This window comes from Astatotilapia calliptera, chromosome 7 (assembly GCF_964374335.1).
Source record: "Astatotilapia calliptera chromosome 7, fAstCal68.1, whole genome shotgun sequence".
NCBI lineage: Eukaryota > Metazoa > Chordata > Actinopteri > Cichliformes > Cichlidae > Astatotilapia > Astatotilapia calliptera.
In genome coordinates, this window is record NC_137428.1 from 35,646,325 (window position 1) to 35,665,344 (window position 19,020).

The 19,020-nt window shown below is 39.8% G+C and overlaps 1 protein-coding gene across 1 annotated transcript; it reads left to right on the plus strand.

The window, feature by feature from the left end:
• The first annotated feature begins 1,716 nt into the window (after positions 1-1,716).
• LOC113026031 (AN1-type zinc finger protein 5-like) lies at positions 1,717-13,471 on the plus strand. Its single transcript, XM_026174426.2, has 6 exons — positions 1,717-2,009; positions 7,449-7,635; positions 7,738-7,882; positions 9,096-9,199; positions 9,597-9,725; positions 12,324-13,471. The coding sequence occupies exons 2-6, from the start codon at positions 7,479-7,481 to the stop codon at positions 12,470-12,472; spliced, it is 684 nt and encodes a 227-aa protein (XP_026030211.1). The 5' UTR covers positions 1,717-2,009; positions 7,449-7,478; the 3' UTR covers positions 12,473-13,471.
• Positions 13,472-19,020: the final 5,549 nt, after the last annotated feature.

A 19,020-nucleotide genomic window follows, 5' to 3' on the forward strand; every position in this document is an offset into this window, starting at 1 on the left:
GGTCATCCAAGAGGCTTCTTCAGTTCTAAAACAAGTGACATAGAATCCCAGTGGTTTGATCCAGGATGGTTTTTGTTCTCTTGGAGGTCGTCCTTCGGGTTGTTGAGGCGATATCAGTCATGTGAGTTTCCCTAGTGTGAAAAAAGGGATGGACTATTACCATCACTGGTGCCAAGGTGTGAAACTCTGTAAAACAATGTCCCACTATGCTGTCCTGTGAGCTGCTGAGGTCATTTGAGGCAAGGTGCCAGTTGAAAACATTAGACCCATTATAAAAAAATACAATAAAGACCCAGGGCTCTTGAGCAGCCGGAATCACAATGGGACCTCACCAAAAGTCCAGTAACCTTATATGTACTTTGCACTCTACTCAAGAAAGAGTGGTAGTGATGGGAAGGCTGCTCTAGTGACGTACTGTGTAGTTTTTGTCACACGCTGGAGAGCCCTCCTGTCCTGAACAATGCAGCCTCCACGCCACACTGTAACTGAGGCAGCGATGACGCTCTTAGCTCTACAACTGTGTAAACGTTTCTGGGTGACATGCCAAAGTTCCATCAGCCTTCTAAGAATTTTTCAGAAGCTGCCGAGTGTTGTGAGATCAAGTAAGAGAAAAATTTAAAGGTTTTTACTCCCTATCTCTGCCTCAGTGGTGTAATCATTTCTTTGGTCTTATCTACATTTAGAGAATGATTGTTTCTTGACACTACACCGCCAGGCCTGACACTTCTATGTCACCGCCTCTCCATTAGCAAACAACCCAATGACTGTAGTGTCATATGCAAACTTTATAAGGAGACCACACCGTCATATGTGAAGACGGTGTAAAGGAGAGGCCTCAGCATGCACCCCTGATTGGTTATCATGCTCGTGTGGTTTTCCTGAGTGTTTGACTGGAATTTCAGCACTCACAGAAAAAGAAAGTGACTTCCCAGAGATTACTGCAATTAGTGTTGAATTCTGAGCTGTTGCCAATGAACAACATTCTTACATGCAGCTGTGGTCAGAAGTCCACATGCGCTCATTATGGTCATGAATGTTATGGTAGGTTGCGTCTGTGTTCATGGGAGGGACAGTGGTTACCGCCTCTGGTTGAACGAACGTGCAGCAAGCAGCAAGCAGCAACCTGTTCCAAAGGATTTCATCAGCAGGCCAGTACTTAAGGTGGTGGCTAAGGTTCATTGCTGGGTTGTTGATCTCTGCTGTTAGTAAGGCCCTCCCTTGCTAGTGTAGTGTGGTGATCTTGCGTGAATTTAAATATAAAATAAATTCAAACTTGTGGACCCAGTTATTAATTTTTAAACAAAAAGAGTTACATTGTAAAATTAAAAAAGTTCAAATAAGTCATTAAAAGCATAAAATTACCTTGACATTCATGTTCATAATTTGTGTATTTAAACTTCTGACAAAAACTGCTACATGTTCCTCGGTGTGTGAGGGTGTCATCAGTGTACCGGATCTGTCTGTATGTATGTTAGTAAGAGTCCAAAGTGGTCTTTTTAATGTTGGTCAAGACCAGTCTTCTCCCTTGGAAACACTACAGCATCACCTGTGGAACTCAATGTAGATGTGCCAAGTTTTGTACTGTTTTGTTTTTGTCTGATCTCATTACTTTTAGTGCCGTGTTGATGTTTTGAAATCTGTTTTTCTACATAGATGTTTGTTTATGTGGGGTAAAGGTATGTTTGTAGAAACCAGGACTGCTGTCCTGAAATCTTTAGTGGCTCTTCGCCAACAACCATGCCCTCCAATCAGAGGATCACAATTTTCATGACGTGTACCGGAAGGCAGAGAGGACGCAAACGTAACACGTAAAACTAAACAGATGCCACTACCTCTCCTACACTGAGGACGTCAGCGGGAGCAGCTAACATCACTCCCAGACGGAGAGAGGACCGAAAAGAAACGGGCACACGCGACGATTAAACCTAGACGGCCCTAGTTAGTCAGCTCCAAGAGAAATCCAGGTGTTTCTGTTAGCCGACAAAACAGCGTTTCTCTGGCACGAAAAGGTAAGATAACACCGAGTAGTTAAACCGCAGTCTGCTGGTTAGTTAGTTACTTAGTAGTTGTTTCGGGAAGTGTCTCAGTCTAGGACTAATTGTAGCTACAACCAGTTTAAAAAGCACATTTTCCGAAACGAGTAACGTCGACGTTGGTGTAAAATTGGCTTACTTAATTAGTGAGGATTAAAGAGTGACTGTCTGACTGCTTAACACGTGTCCTTAAAAAGTTTTCCAAGGGTAAGACTACACGTTAAATAGGTTTAAGAGGCTATATAGCTGCTAAACCTGGCATTAACCTTACAGCTATTTAAAAACCGGTCTTTCTCCTTTCTAAAAATCTCCTTTTTTCAACTTAAATCTATCCGCAGCTCGCAGTAGCATCTGAATTTCCCTAGGTTGTGTCTAATTAGCAGTGATGTTTTAACACTTATTTTTAGTGTGTATTTTGTCCCCTTGTTTCTCTTATTTAAGAATCGTAGAGACTTCTGTTTATAAAATTTGTGGTGACTCTAAACAAACAACAAAAGAGCGAACAAAGCAAACTAGTCACGCTAAGCTTGCTAGCTGCAGGTTGCCTTTAGCATGCTAACGGGGAGATCAGAAGAGTCATACTTAGCAAGGAGCATGCTGTCTAGTATTTCTATGTAACCCTTTAAATCACAGCTTTACCTTGAAAAAATACCCACAGTGTTACCAAACACCATGAGGAATAATTATTTGTTAAATGTTTGGTTTTAAAAGGGGGGTTAAAACGCAAACAGCGTGCATTAGCTTGCTAGCATGACTCAGTGGATTTGTAGAAGTAAAACGGTTGTGTGGCCCTGTTTGTGTGCTGTGAAGTAGTTGAAGATGAAGGATATTTCCTCACTTGACTGAGCCCTTTGGGGATATATAAATGCGTGTTTAGCTCTGGGATTAAGGCAGAAGTATGGCTGAGGAGTGACTCGCCTTTTGTCTGGGTGATAAACGTGCTCCAGCTGCTCTTTGTGTTATCCACAGGTGTTGTTATGAATTTTTATGGTCACCCCTTTGTTTAAATTCCTCCACCTGCATGTTCCAGCAAAGTGTGTGTGGGCTGTTCTTATGTTTAAGGAGAAACCTTGTCTCTGACGTGGATACAAATTTTAGCCAGGGTTCCAGCTCTGGTTGCAGCACTCCTGAGGTTGTCTATAAATAGATGTGTTCACAGCCTTGGTGTATTGAGGTAACGTGTGTGTGTGTGTGTGTGTCACATTGCACTCCTGTGACAGTGGAAAGCCCTCATGCACATGTCCATGTGAGCCTGGCTGGAAGCGGAGCTCCGCAGTCTGTAGTCACACTGCAATGAACACACGTGAAGCTGCACATTGCAGTGGTCTGTAACTATCCACAGTTTTGGGGAAGAGGAGAAAGACTAGTGTAACTCACCAGGATATGAACTTAGTGATGGGAATTCTTCCCCTTTTGCTTCCACTGTGTATAAACTGTAACTGTAGACAGTTGATTTTCCCTGAAGCAAGATCTTCACAACTTCCTATAAAAATCATTGTCATCACAAGGCTGCTGCAGCTGTTTACTAGACTAAACTTGCCTGGCAGGAAGCTGTTCTCAGCTTTGAGGAAGAGAGTTTGCATTGTTATTATACAGTCTGCATTTTTTTTATTTTTTTTTAATGAGCATTTTAGTATTTTGTGAATTTAGATTTTTTTACTTGAATTCTCTGTAGTTTAGCATTTCATTCTTTTATTTGGCTATTTCCTTAAAAAGTATTATTTAATAATGTGGTATCTAGAGTTTAAGATGTAGCTTTATATTTGACTTTAGTTTAGTAAACCCATAGTTACTTTCATTTAAACTTATGTGAGCTTTATTATTCAAAAGTATTTTTCAGCATCTTATAAAGCATTTTTATTTGATTTAGCATTTCATTGTGTTTTACTTGGCACTTTCTTTTGCCTGCCCTTTCATCAATTTTTAACTGAGATCTCTTCTGATTACCGTATTTCCCGGACTACAAAGCGCACCTGAATATTAGCCGCACAAGCTAAAATCAGTGGAAAATCCTGTTTTGTACATACATTAGTCGCACCTGACCAAAAGCCGCAGGTGTTTCAATGTTGACTTATCATATGTAAGAGAATATGCACAAAGAGAATTGTCAGGAAAGAGATGGCTGTTTGGAGACATCACTTTTATTAATATTTTGAAAAACAAGTTATGGGTACATATTTGCATAACTTTTTAGGTATATGCACAAGTAGCGGTAATTACAAGTACGAAACATGTACTGTGCTTCATAAATGAGTAACAAATGTAGTACATAGCAATAACCTACAGCACACCAGAAAAACAGATTCAGACTACCTTTTAGGCTCAGGTGCAGTGACATGGCTTTAACAAGAAGAAAAGTCAAGTCATTCACCACCATCTTTCTCTTCTTCCTGCGCACTAAAACCACCAAAGTCCTCTCCTCCAGTGTCGGATACGAACAGGCTCAGGGTGGCTTCATCATCCACTCTCCGCTTCTTTCATTCGTTGTCACTTTCAAAACCAAAGAAATCCTCGTTGTCAGTGTCAGAGTCGAACACCCTCTGAAGGGCCGTGGCGGTGTCCTCCTCTCCATCATGCAGCAGTCCAGCCCTTTGAAATCCGTTGGTGATCATGGATGTTTTCACACTTTTCCACGCTGTCAGGTTCCACCGGTGGAGTTGAGCATAACTTGCTTTTCGCAAGTTTATCGCCGCTCGTCATCCACGACTCCCGCTGAACACATAGCGCTACTTTGAAGTTTGTTTTTCGCGCTACTTGTACAGCACTATGTTGCCTGGCGGATGGACACGTGACCAACATACCACTCTTGAACCCCGATACTGTGTGTCGGATCACATGCCCTTCCGCCAGACAACGTAGTGCCGTACAACAGCGGAACAAACAAAACAAATCGTCTTACGATATGACAAAAATCATGGACAATCCATAGAAAACCCGCACCTGACTAAAAGCCGCAGGGTTCAAAGCTTGTGCAAAAAGTATCGGCTTATAGCCCGACAATTACGGTAATTTTGAAGCAAGCTGCTTTCAGTTTTGGGTAAGAAGAAGTTATCTAATCATTTTTATTGCGTGTTCTCTTTTTTTGTTTTATTTAGTGTTTTTTTTTTTTTTTTTAAATTCACTTGGGTTTCATTTGGCTTTATTCATGTCATTGAATTGTTTAAGGTTTCTGATTTAGTTATGCTTATATTTTTATTTTAAATTGATTCATTTTACTGAATAATTTGGAAATGCTTTGTCACGAGCCAGTTGGTCAAGAAAACTTTGATAATGACCATCAATCATAGCTGCACATTTAACCTGTAAGGATGCAATGCTGCTGATGCCAGCAATGCTGATGTTGGCAACTTTTGGCAAATTCTTACAGTACCTGCATGGGCAGTTTAACCTTGCCCATTAGATTGGGCTCAGTTTGTACTGTTGAAGGATTTTCATACTTTCAGGGTGATTACTGTAATTGGACCTCAACCATCTGTAGAAGACATTGGTGTCCTGCATAAATTTTTTCAACTACAGGCTTGTGTGGGCACACACAAATACCATTTATTGCCACAGACATGATTCATTTGTCAGGAAGACGTGATTTTCTGACAGAGCGACCATTGAAACAGAAATCATTGTGTAGTCTGAGCACTGATTAAAGATGTTTTTTTTTTTTGTTTTTTTTGTTGTTTTTTTGTCCTTCTGCACTCTTTTCAAGCAAAGGTCAAGAATGCTGTTTGGTTTACACACTAAATAAATAACATTTCTAACCAAGGCTGTTGACAGTGTGCCTCAACACTGTTATCTGGTTCATGGCACTTGAGGCTCAGGTCATGTGATTACACCTCAGCAATTTTATTATTAGAAAATAGTGAGGTGTCCCCTGAAGCTCCAGTGAAAGGGAAGTAAGTCAAGTTTTAATGGGCATTATTTTATTAGATTAAAATCTGAGTGAAGATTTCATGAGTAAATTTCACTAGTATGTCAAGGGGTTTTAGTACAAAAAATATTCATAGTTGGGGTTTATATCACTATTTGTCATTATACATTGTCTTTGGGGTTTGATGTAATCTAAAGTTAATAATCACCGTCCATATTAGTTAATGGTTATACTGTGATTTAAGCTACAATGGTCAGTCAGAGGAAAACTAAAAGCAACAGAAGGTCTCAGTAGTCCTTCTCACTGCCACTCTGAAGCCTTGCTTCTCGCTCACACTTAAACATAGCAAAGACAGAGAAAGCTGTCCTTGTGAAGCAGTAGGATATCTCCCATGGGTTTTTATTCATTTTTATTTTTGGGTATGAAAAGTGGCTGAAGTGCCAGAGGTAATGATGCGTAGGTGCTTAGGGAAAAATCTACATGTTGTAGTTGTGTACTGTCACTGGGGAAGCGTCAAAAAATGTGGGCTTGTCTTTTTCTTTTTTTATGTTTGTGGTGGTCTTTAGTCATTTGTCTAAGCCCTTTTTAAGTGGAGTAAAGTCACAATAGAGAAAGACCTCTTCTTTTGCAGTGACGTGAAAATAGGGGATTAAAAACAATAAAAATTCCACTGCAGTCACAGTTTGTACTTTTATTTTATTTTTTTGATTGATGTTCGTTTGAGCTTCCTTCCTTGTGAACTCTGCTGCTGCTCCCTTTCCTGTTTGAACCCACTTTGGAACAAACTAATATTTAGTTTCACACATTTTGTTTTGTAGTTTTTATTTTTCAGATTCTATATATAGGTAAGTTGAAATTCCTGTTGCAGCACACATGACCTATAACAGAATAGCTAAAAAGTAAAATGACTCAAAATTTATTTCAAAATGTCAAATACACAAATTAGTTACTAACTTGGATGAGTAGAAAAAATAAGATGAAGGAACCTAATAAATAAAAATCCAAAATAAATGACAATAGAACACCATGTAATAAGTGTCTTAATAAAGTAAAACATCAGCTGGACAAGCTAAGAATTTATTTCACATTAAAATAATGCAAATATCAGAGGGTCCAGTGAGCAAACATCCAGATATTATGCAGCCTTATAAATCACACGACTAGCTAACTTTTCAGGGAGAATACTAAACTGAAGTGAAACTCGCACAAAGTAAAGCAACAACCTCAATTATTGGCTGGAGAGAGGTTTTCAGTGATTAGCTGCTCTTTAAAATTTATGTCCCCAAAAGAATAACGAATAATTGCGTTTATTACACATAATGAGATGTAAACATGTGAGGCTGATGGTGATAATGGGTTTCGTGACAGCTGATTTGGAACAGCTTCCAACTGAGTCAGTGATTTAATAAAAAGGCTACACATCAGGTACAGATGTGAATATAACTGCTTTAGGTTCAGGACATGGTCATTTCTTTCCTCTTCAGTAGTGTCTTTGTGCTATGTGACTCTGCTGCGGTAACAATGCCTTTTATTTTTTGTATGTCTGTCTCCAGGTCAGCTCATCAGGTGGCAGAAATACCGCTATGGCCCAGGAGACCAATCAAAGCCCAGTTCCTATGCTCTGTGCCACTGGCTGTGGTTTTTATGGCAACCCCAGGACTAACGGCATGTGCTCCGTGTGCCACAAGGAGCACCTGTCACGACAGAATAATGGAGGAGTTGGTTCTTTGAGTGGAGTGGGTAAGACCTCAGGTTTTATTTTCTTCTCCTCGTCTGTGTGCAGCTGCTCTGCCTTCATCCCCTGTGTCTCACTGTGGCATGCTGTGATTTATTTCTCCTCAGGCAGCAGCTCCACAGCTGAGGCTTCTGCAATCCAGAGGTTAGAGGCCACCCTGAATAATGCTGCGGCTGCTGCAGTTGCTGCTGCAGAGGTGGCAGCTGAGGCCGCCGCTGCCTCTGATGCTGCTGCTGCCACAGAGGCACTCAGGTGAGTGGACCCAGCAGGGTGCCTGTCAAACAGTGACAGGAAGTGGCATCTATGGCAGGAATGTAAAACATCAGCAACCATCAAGATTTGGTTTATGTAGAGGTAAAAACTGGGATTTCCTTCAGGCGAATCAGTAGTCTCTTACAGCTGTACAATAATTTTGTGGCCATTCAGGACTGTGTGTAGTTTCATCCATTCATGGTCTTCTGCTTATCTAACCTTGGAATGGCAGTAAGCTAAGCAGGGTATTCTCCGTTGGGGCGATCGTGGCTCAAGAGTTCGCCTTGTAATCGGAAGGTTGCCAGTTCAAGCCCCGGACACAACGACAGTCTCGGTCATTGTGTCCTTGAGCAAGACATCACCAGTGTGTGAATGTGTGCGTGAATGGGTGGATGACAGGTTGTGTAAAGCGCTTTGGGATCCTTAAGGACTAGAAAAGCACTATACAAATACAGGCCATTTACCATTTAGTTGTCGTTCTCCTTAGCCCCATTTCTCCTGGGGGATTCTGAGATGAGAAGTATAATCATCTCAGAGGGTTGAGGGTCTGCCTCGTGTCTTCTGCTTGGGCATGCCCTGAAAACCTCCAAAGGAAATCGTGTAGAAGCAGCAGCTCTGCTCCAATTTGCTTCGATTTTCTGTTTCTTAGACTGAACCCAGCAACTTGTTTCAGCTGCTTGTATTTGCAGCTTAAATTCCACTTACAATGCTTTTAAAATGGTCTTTGGAAATTTAAGTTGTGGAAACCTGCAGAAACTTTGTCCCTAAAACAATGGATCCTTTTGTAGCATCTCAAACGTGTTGTGTGTTTGAGATGCTACGTTTGATATATGGAACATGGGAATATTAAAGCGGACCTGTTCTGCTTATTTCCATATATGTATTTTTTGATTACTGTAGAGCAGCTTAGCATGATTCACAATTCGAATTCACAAATACACCCACTGTCTGAAACGAGCAGTTTTAGATCCTCTCCTTTTAAGTAGACTTCTCTGTGATTGGCTATTTCTCTGCCTGAAAAAAATCATATCTGGGGATATCCATTTAAAGTGACGTCATAGAGATTCAAGAGAAGAAAAAAACTTCTGCATTTAGTACAGGGATTACTCGTACATAGCATGAGCACCAGTATAAACATGACAGAAAGTAAGAGCACAATAGGTCCACTTTAAATCTGTTTATTTATTTATTTTCCTTTTTTTATCCTTTGCAGTGGGATTTCACCTGCCATTTCTGTAACACAACAGATGACTGAGATGAGTCTCTCCTCTGAAGAGAAAGGAGTGTCAGGCAGTAAAGTGGAGCTCATAGAGCCAGGTGGGCACTAAAAATGGATCTGTTTTCTCCGTCCATCCATTCTCTTGAATCGGGGCTGGCTGGAGCCTGGAGCCTAGAGTCTATCCCAGCTGTCATAAGGCGAGAGGCAGAGGGACCCTGAAGAGGTCGCCACCCTGTCAAAGGGCTAACACATAGACAGACAACCACTTTACTGAGTGTTCAGTCCTGAGGGTGGAAAAGTGTGACTAACAGATTTATGTTCTGCTTTTGCCCTTATTTTTACCATGAAATGAGAAACGTGTCATTAGTATGAGGTTATTTAAGGTAGAAATGAAAGAAATGGTGAATATTTGTGTTTTCACCACCCAGTTTACAAACCTTTATACGAAGGCCTAGCTCTAGTTTAAGTCTAGTCTTTTTTTCCTTCTTTTTCCAGTTGTGAGTCAGCCAGCCGTCTCAGCCTCGCATCCCTCCACTGCTGGCAGTGAAGACTCCAAATCCCCCGAGCCCCCCAAACCCAAGAAGAATCGGTGCTTCATGTGTCGTAAAAAGGTTGGCCTTACAGGTAAGATGTCTCACAAAGAGATGGATGGATTTTTAAAGTCACTAGCAATTTTCCCTCTAATTTCTCATATGTCTGAGCAAACACAAACTCCCTGCGCGGACCCTTGGACCATTGTGAGCAACGGCAGACATGTGCACTGTGGTCACACCAGCATAGACTATGTGCACCTTAGCATATTCTACTTCCGGTGGAGAAACTCCTGTATAGCACTTTGTTTCCGGTGTGATATTTGCTCCTTGTTTACTGTCGGTTTTCCAAAACAAGTCAACCAAATGGATTAATCAAGTGGCGATTTGCATTTCTCAAGATGTCTTGGGCATTTACCGAACATATCTGTAGATGATGTTCATCGTCTTGTCGATATATTTTCCTCTGCGCCTCAGAGCAAAAGAGAGGTTTCAAATTGTATATTTCTCAGTATTTGTATACAGTGGTCACTCGTTTACAGTGTTGGGTAAGTTACTTTGAAAAAGTAATTAATTATAGTTACTAGTTACTGAGTTAGTAACTGAGTTACAAGATTCTAAAAGTAATTCATTACTTCAAAAGTAACTATTAGTTACTGTTTTTAATATTTTTATTTTTTTTAACCCTCTGGGGTCCAGGGTATAATTGGCTATTTTTCACTACTTTAGATTTTTCCTCTACATTTCACCTTTAAAAACTATTTACTTTACCGTGTTTAGTATCATTCTTTTCATGTTTTCATTTTGACATACTGTATTAACACAATTGATCTAAAAACATAAAATCAGAGTAGAAAAAGTTATGTTTTCTACTGTAACAACCACAAACATGTTTACTGAATCATACTTCATAACTTTAAATGCAAATATAAATTGTCAATTTTAAAATCATATGGACAAGTTTTGCAAACAAAGTTGTTTGCAGCCATTTAACTTTTACCTTTTTTAATAACCATTTCAAACTATTTGTATAACAATCAGCTGTTCTGCATTCAATAAGATGCCAGAAATTATTTGTGCCACTCCAAAAAAATAATTTCTGTTCACTATAAAGGAGAACATCACAGCCTGATACCTGCAGGTCTGACAGCAGCAGGTGTATCACTCCTGTTTGTTACCTGGAGACAGCAGTCGCCTCATTGTTCTGACACACAACACAAAACTATCCACAACACTACACACACAAAACGTCACAAATCCTTCACATCTCAAAAGTTGCTCGCGTGCTCTCTCGCTCTCTCTCTCGTTCTCTCTCTCTGGCGGGTGCGCAGTCTTCCCCCCTCGTCTTAAACAACCAAACGTCATGTTGCCATATCATTTTTTTTGAATGGTCAATATGGTGCATTTTTCCACCAACACGAAAGGGCAGGGTTTTTTGGGGGTTTTTTTTGTATTTTCTTCGTCATAAGCAGAGAGTGCTTGCTAGCGCTGTCCTGACGGTAAACGTTACAAAACTATTGAGGAAAAAACCCGCGTATATATTTATCTTGACTCTGGTTTTACGTGGCCTATCAACACAATTTTAAAACTATATCACCTTGTTGCTTTGTCATCTTGAAGTGGTCATGTGATTGGTTTACCACGACTACTTTATTCTTCCTCAGTCAAACAGCAGCACTCATGCGATTGTTTTGCCCACTTAGCTCCAGGTGTTGTGTTAGAAAGTGATCGCTTACACACTGTGTAATAAATACTCACAAAGAAAACTGCGGCCTTTACAACTTATGTCTAAAATCGTTTCATGCATCGGTTAAAACACTGGACTCCAGGCATACCACGCCCAGCTGAAAACACTTCACGCAAGTCGAGCTGCCCGAGATTCACAGAATTTACAGAAAATGTTAAATTTTTGTGATTTATATCATTATCGGGATGATAGATGTCTTATATCGGGATATGAGATTTTGGTCATATCGCACAGCCCTAGTTTGAAGTCCACACTTTTTCCGTCAATTTTTCCGTCTGTCCTGCTCACATCTCCAGTGGTTGCACACGTTGTCATTAGCGTGTATTCACTCCACATTGGCCACACCGCTTTCCTAGCTAAAACACTGGTGGCGGCACATAAGGACGCTGTCATAACCTGTCAACGACTTTATTTAGCTGCGTATATACGAATGTGAATCACATTATTGGCTGGAGCAGCCAGTCACCTGTCACTGACTCACACTGCAAAACGGCACAGAATGAATTGTTACACATTTATTTTAATTTCAATTCAGGTTGGATTTTATTCTTATTTTTTTTGTGCGCACACGCGCAGCTTAGAGGGAACTTGGTCACCAGATGTACCAAGACACCAGTTGATGAAGACAATGAAGAAATAGGAGGCTGCAACAAAGAAAATCCAAATCAAGCATCTCAGGCTTAACTAATCAGGATTATTTTTGAACCGCAAGCCACGTAAAACAACTTAAGTTGAGTCCAAGAATAAAAACATGGAGATGGAACTGAGCAGAACAGGTTGACTTTAAGATTTGTGTTTTGTTTGGAAAAGTCCGGGTTTAGGGAAGAAAAAAAAAAAAGTGTAAAATCAAAAAACTGTGAAAGACAGTGGTGTGTTCTGGTATCATTTTTTACCCCCCCTGCCTCATCCTCTAAGACCTTTTCCTTTCCTTTTCTGCTGTTTCAGGTTTTGACTGTCGCTGTGGAAATCTGTTTTGCGGAATTCACCGTTACTCCGATAAGCACAACTGTCCATACGACTATAAAGCTGAAGCTGCCGCAAAGATCCGTAAGGAGAACCCCGTTGTAGTTGCTGAAAAGATCCAGAGAATATGAAAACTGGGAGTTTGACTTTGAAGCCTGGAAGTGATCGCCTTTCAGACAATGGACTCTAGCCCAACTTTTCCTCCCAAAGGACTTGTTTGTTTGGTTTTTTTTTTTCTTTTTTCTCTTTTGTTACACATCAGGGTGTTTTGGGGCCCCCTGTGCATGGATGTTCATGTTTTCAGCTTCTTATTTGTGTGTGAGTTAAACACTTTAACAGGATTTTATTGAACTAAAGAAATGTTGGGATTGAAGTGAGGTGGTTTTGTGTCACAGTAACCGGCTGATGTTGGAGAAAAATGTGATTACCCTTTAGAGTGAAGGGGGGAGGAAAAAAAAAACCTACCTTGCCGGTTTTTGTGATCCTCCTGAAATCGCTTGAACTTCGCGTGGAATGGGGCTGTGATGGCCTTGGACTCTGGGACTTCTCAGCTGTGCTTGCTCTCTGCTGGCTTGAGTAGCAAAATGGATATCTTGCTTTTCCGTTTGCAGCCGTCGCTCTGTGAAGTCAGTGTTTAACCCTCCCGTCTTGCCAGAGTTTGGTAAGTTTTTATCTTCTTGGACTTTGTTTCTCTCTGGCTCATATTCTTTCCCAGAAACCTAAGGTAGTTGGACCGTTTTCTCTCACATTGATTTCTGTTTTGTTTTTTTTATATATATTTTTTTCTTTGGATGTCTGGTTAGTGTGTCATACACTAAAACATTTGGGAGGGTTTAGCTCCTTCAATAATCATCTTACTTCACTATTGAATGTTTTGTTCATGTTTTTAATGTGAGTTGAATTGACAGTGTTGGGAGTGTTGAATGAGGTAGTGATTTAGTGAAGTTAGTTATCAATAATTTACCATTTCAGTTGATTTTTGGTCAGGCTGCTTCATCATCTTGGTTTTGACCCCTTTTCAGTCATGCAAGTTTGTACAAACCTCTTTATTTATACACTGTCGTGTGCTTAATCTTCTAATAATACAGAATAAATTGTACGATTGTAAATAAATTATGTTCACCACTAAACGGTAAGGAGGTCACGGCTCGTCATTTTGTTCTTGTCTTTCATACTTTAGCTTAAAGTCTGGATTGGGGTTAATAAGCCCCCAAACAAGACTTGCCTGTTAACGTTAAGCCAGCATAATAAGAAAAATTCGGACTGTCCATACACAAGGATCACTAGGTAACTAACGTGAAATGTACAAAAAATTAGTCTGATCAAATTTGTCAAAGTGACCTGCATCAAGAAGCTTTGGAGTAATATTAGAGACTGAGAGGTTGACACAACTGTGTCTGCATACTGTAAGGTAGGCATGCTAGACTCCTGGCTCAGACTCAGATTGATCTTGTGGGCTGGAGCATTGAAGGTTGTCTTTCTCTAAGGGAAGCTAAGTTTAAGTACAAATTTAATCCCTGAGATATCTTAATATAAATGCAGTTTTAGAAGTAAATCTTAATTTTTCCACATGAGGAAATGTTGCTGTAGTAAATGGAAAATCTTTCAGCATGTCTGTGCAGGAGCTTAAATTGTAAGAAATGTGTCAAATTACAGGAAAAAATCCTGGTAGCACATCTAGCTTCTCCAGATGGTCCATAAAGTAAGTACATTTTATGTTCTTTCACATTTTCTAAAGACATCCCATGGGTTGGATAGGAGTCTTTCCTGTGCTAATTCTGGACCTGGGCCTGATACTTGATACCACCCATCATCATCACATAAATTACAAAAAAAGATACTTAGTTTTCAATTCCGGTTTTATTATCTTGAGAGCTTGAGAAGAAGGTGACTCGACTTCTTTAAGACTACAGTGACTGGCATGAGAAAACTACAGACATGACTTGAAAACAAACTTTAATAAATACTATTAAAGCTACACTGCTCATAGTCCTGCTTTTGTGGCTGTTTGTGAAGGTATTTACCTACTTTACCTACTATAAGGCACAGACACTCACTTATCCTTAATCACTAGGGAAAATGATGTTTGGAGACTGGGTGGAAAAATGGTCTGCATCAACTTGCTGTCAGTTGCCGTCTTCAAGGCAACTTTGGTACCATTAAACGGCAATAAGATACTGCAACCTGTTTAAATGAATGGGGTGAAGGTGGCTTGAGATTTGTTTTGGATAAAATGATAAAAAGCTGCCGAAAAACCCAACCCATCTGATAAATTGCCAAAATATTATAAAAGGGAAAGGTTTTGTGCATCCTGAGAAAGAAAGTACTGGAGAAATGTTCCCAGAATAAGTTCCGTGGTGATGAGAAACTCCTTCACAACAACAAGCCAAGTTAACAATATCCATACCTGAAGAGGTCAGGGTATCGATTTCCAAATCTACCATAAAGACAAGACTGCATGAAAGTAAATACAGAGGGTTCACTGCAAGGTGCAAGCTATTCATAAGTCTCAAGAATAGAAAGGGTTGATTGGACTTTGCTAAAAGAAGAAGAAAATTTTTTTCTAAGACAGCCATCATAGTTCTGCAAAAGCATTCTTTGGACAGATCGTGTACCAGAACAACATTGTTAAATGGCCACCTCAGTCACCTGATCTTAACCCAGTTGAGCATGCATTTCACAATGAAACCTTAGAAAATTAGGATTCAACTTTGTCATTACACATGTATGAATAAATGTTTTTGCGTAATAAATACACAAACACGTAGGACTTTTTAACAGTATTTTCATGAGTTTCAGTCCCCTACCCCCATTAAAGAACTCACCTTTGATCATTACAACAAAGTCACTGAGTGATGGATAATTAAACAACAGAAAAGTTCCCGATTTGTGTTTTTCAGTTTTGTCTTGTTTTAACAAAAAAAGTAAAATAAAAATGTAGAACTCTGAAGTAACAAAAACCTTCCATTTTATAATTCCAGGACAGTCTGGACAATGAGCTGCCAATTTTACACCTTCATTTCTTACATTTTAAGCTCAAAGATTTGTTCTTTACAGTGAGACTTTTGGGATACTTGCTCTACTGTGACTGAGCCATTGATAGTCCACAGACTGGTTGTTTGTGACACTGACCCCCTGGTGACAGTAATGAGCTACAGCATGCTGTTCACAGGACCAATGTTTGAAACTGTCAATAAAGAAAATTAATATTTCTTTCATTTTTATGTGTGGATTTTTTTATTTATTTATTTTTGGATTGGTGTATTTATCAACTGTAAGTGAGTGGAAGTTGCATTTAACTGTCTCTAGAGATGTTATATTGTTCAATGAATAAATTATTGAACATTTTTTCACATATTTTCAGCATTCTTTAGTAAAAATTGAGATACTACTGTAACATTTCCCCCTAAAGGGCATGCACACAACATCCAGTTGACATTTCCAGGCTGCAGGCTGTCGTTTCCATGTGACTCAACAGGGCCTGCTTCAGTGAGCGCTGGCCTCGGGTCACATTATGACACCTGCTCCCTGTTTTGATCCACAAGTGCAGAGTGTACTCACTTATCAGGCACAAGAAAGCAACATGTACACTTTTGTTCCCCACCACCCCCACAGGCTCTCATCTCTATCCAGAATAATAGAGTGAGTTGAGGTTTTTTTTTTTTTTTTTTTTTTTTTATATGTCTCCTTGTTATCTTCCTCTGGGCACTTCATGTGTTAACTGCAGTAAAGTAATCTTCAAACAGTCAGTGCAAATTCACTGGGAAGAAAAACAATTTTAATTTACTAGGCAAGGTATTTTTGAAAAAGTTTTTTTTAATTTTGTGTAATTACAAAATGTACTTTCCTCCTCTGTGTTTGCCTACAACTGGGTGCTGACCCAGTTGAAGCTCTCGGGTTTACGTAACACTTGTGTTTACCATACAGGAACAGAAGGGCTGTCTTTAGTGTACACAGACCACTGTCCTCTGGCCTTCCTGCAGTCTGAGTATGTCCATAAAAGAGGGCGATGACATGGTTGTTTCTCCAGGAGATTATTTATAGCATAAATGTTATTACTATTGCGTATTGTTTTTTGGATTCAGCCGCTGTTCTGCTGTGGCCGTCTTATTTGGCTCTCAGGTTCCACAGAAATAACTGAAGTTGGTTAAAGAAAGTATAAATGTCCAAGACAAAGGAGATAAAAGGAGAAAAGAGTGAAAAAGTGATTTAGAAATCTAATAAACCCAAATTTTCCTCATAATAAAATACAGAAAATGTTCATTTACTTACAGGCTGTTTTATATTCACCTCAGCTCAAGATGAGATGACGTGAAGACAGACCTTTGCTATAATCAACCAGCCTTTCTCAGCCAATATAGCAAAAACCTAAGAGCAACAGGTTAACAGAAACTAAGAAAAAGTGAGTAATTCCTCACATTGTATGAAGTTTGATTAACCATTTAAATACTTAACATGATCTCAAAATCAAATCTTAGTTCATATTAATTTACATATACTTCCATATTTAAGGATTTGAGTTGCTTGTATTATCATGACCCACCACCAGGTGGCCCAGTAGACATAATTTAAGGAGTAAAACGTGAACAAAGACCTGGAGCTCCAGTGTGGGCTTCTTATTGTAACATAAACATACAGCCAGTATAAACTATAGAAGAAGTTAAGGGTTTAAATTAAAGTTATATACATTGTATGGTCACCAGTACTTTAGAAAATATATAGTTTTGAAAACAAAAAGTCATAGAAAAGAAAAGGCAGTGGGGCAAAATACTGACAAAATAACACAGTGACGTAACAACAAGTGAACAAGTGTGCGTGATGGGGTGCTGTCCGGCTGTTTGATCTTTTGTTTGGTCCAATGGCACGGACCAGTTTTACCACGGATGACAGGAGATGGAACAGCCATAGTGGGAAGGAACTGGAAAAACATCTGTGTGCATTGAAAAACAGGGTTGCGTCCTCATTCAGAGCCTCTGAAGCAGTATACCATGACTGGTTTGCTCTGAGCCAAGCCCAGACCCAGCAGGAGGGTGCCTGAGTAGTGGGTCCCCAGCATGTTTTAGATCAGAGGGGGATAGGGAGAAACAAGGCACTTTTTTTAATATGCTAATTAATAGTGCCACTGCAGATGTACAGTCAATATTACAACACTCACCACACCTGAGCCTTTAATTTCTAACTGCTTATGCATATTTTATGATGGCCTTGCATGAAATATTGATTCAGAAACACTGGATTTTTTTTTCTGCCAGGCATACATTATTGTAAAATAAATAAGAAATAAGCAGTTTTTTTAAATAATTTAAAGTTGCACACCCTGTGATTACAAAGTTGATATATTTATTTTTGTAAATTTTAAGGATTAAATTTAAATGTGTCAGTGTTCGTCAGTATCTACCGGGTGGCTAAGCAACAATTGCTAATACAAGCTTTCAGGAGTATTTCACATACACACTGAACTGGAGTTATATCATAGACTGTACCTAAAAGCTGGACGCAGTGTGTACACTAAAGCCAGATGATATCAAACCTCTTCTGGCATTAGTATCAGCACAAAAACTGTGTATCTGGAGGCTTCATGGCAATGCCTTCCATGGCACTATTCACATGGTATGTGCCAATATTCTGTGAATAGGCAACAGATCTTAAAAGATGTAATCCACCTCTTACCTGTTGGAGCTGACAACCGTGTAATGGAATCATTTTGGATGTGAAAAATGAGCCCTGTTCTATTATTTAATGAGTCCTCGATGCGTTACGCTGCTGTTACCGTTTCTGTCTCAACACACTTGATCAGCCTCTGCTTCAGGTGAGCTGATTCCAACACCTGCCTTGTTTTTATTAACTAAAACAAAAACGTATGAGGGCTGCAAGGTCACCTCAAGGTGTTTGCTGCCTGCTTACTGTGATGGACAGATAGAAACCAAAACCTTCATTAAATCTTTAGGATGTCTGGCCTGGTGGTGGTGTGTGTATGTGTTTGTATGTATGTGTGGTCAAGTAACAACACAAGTAAGAGGTGCATTAGATAATCTGGATCTTTGGTCTGTTGGGAAGAGCCGTGAAGACACACACACTCACACAATCAGCCATAGCATCTGTATGTTAATAAAACGTAAGTGTCGCAGCTTCTGAGGATAACAGCCTGTCCAAGAGGGATCACCTTTGGTTTCCAGAATTTGCTTGACTTAACCACGAACTCACCTGTTGAGCAGCTCACAGTCGCCATAGTGACAGGACTGGATACCTGAGTTGGGTGCTTGGCGTGCATCCAAGGCAAAGGAGAGTCAGCCAGCTGAGGAGGTCGGGATCTGTAAGTGCTGCAGAGGACGGAGAGAGTCAGACACGTCCTATTTTTCATCATGCCGAGAAAAAGTGATGCAGCTAAAATGGAAGAAGGTAAGTTAATGGCTGGAGGACTGGAGGATTCATTTAGTTTCATTGGTAATTGAAGAAAGTGCAGACAGGTTTACCTATTCAAGGACGATTCAAGCCTTTTTACTTTTGGTCTAGGGCCTAACATCATGTTGGCTTCCTTCTTTAATGTTCAAATTAATCCACTAACTTGTGGCCTCATCCTGATCCTGATGTAATTTGGCTGCTTTCTCTTTTTGGATCAATGCAACACTCACAGTGTAAGAGTTAATTGTGTAATTGTAGCTAAAAACCTGCACGACTT

Excerpts from the sequence above, each read along its gene's own strand:
- LOC113026031 (XM_026174426.2), top strand. The coding sequence starts at position 7,479 with ATGGCCCAGGAGACCAATCAAAGCCCAGTTCCTATGCTCTGTGCCACT. Across the intron at positions 7,883-9,095 it reads GCTGCCACAGAGGCACTCAG|TGGGATTTCACCTGCCATTT; the intron begins GTGAGTGGACCC and ends TATCCTTTGCAG. Across the intron at positions 9,726-12,323 it reads TAAAAAGGTTGGCCTTACAG|GTTTTGACTGTCGCTGTGGA; the intron begins GTAAGATGTCTC and ends CTGCTGTTTCAG.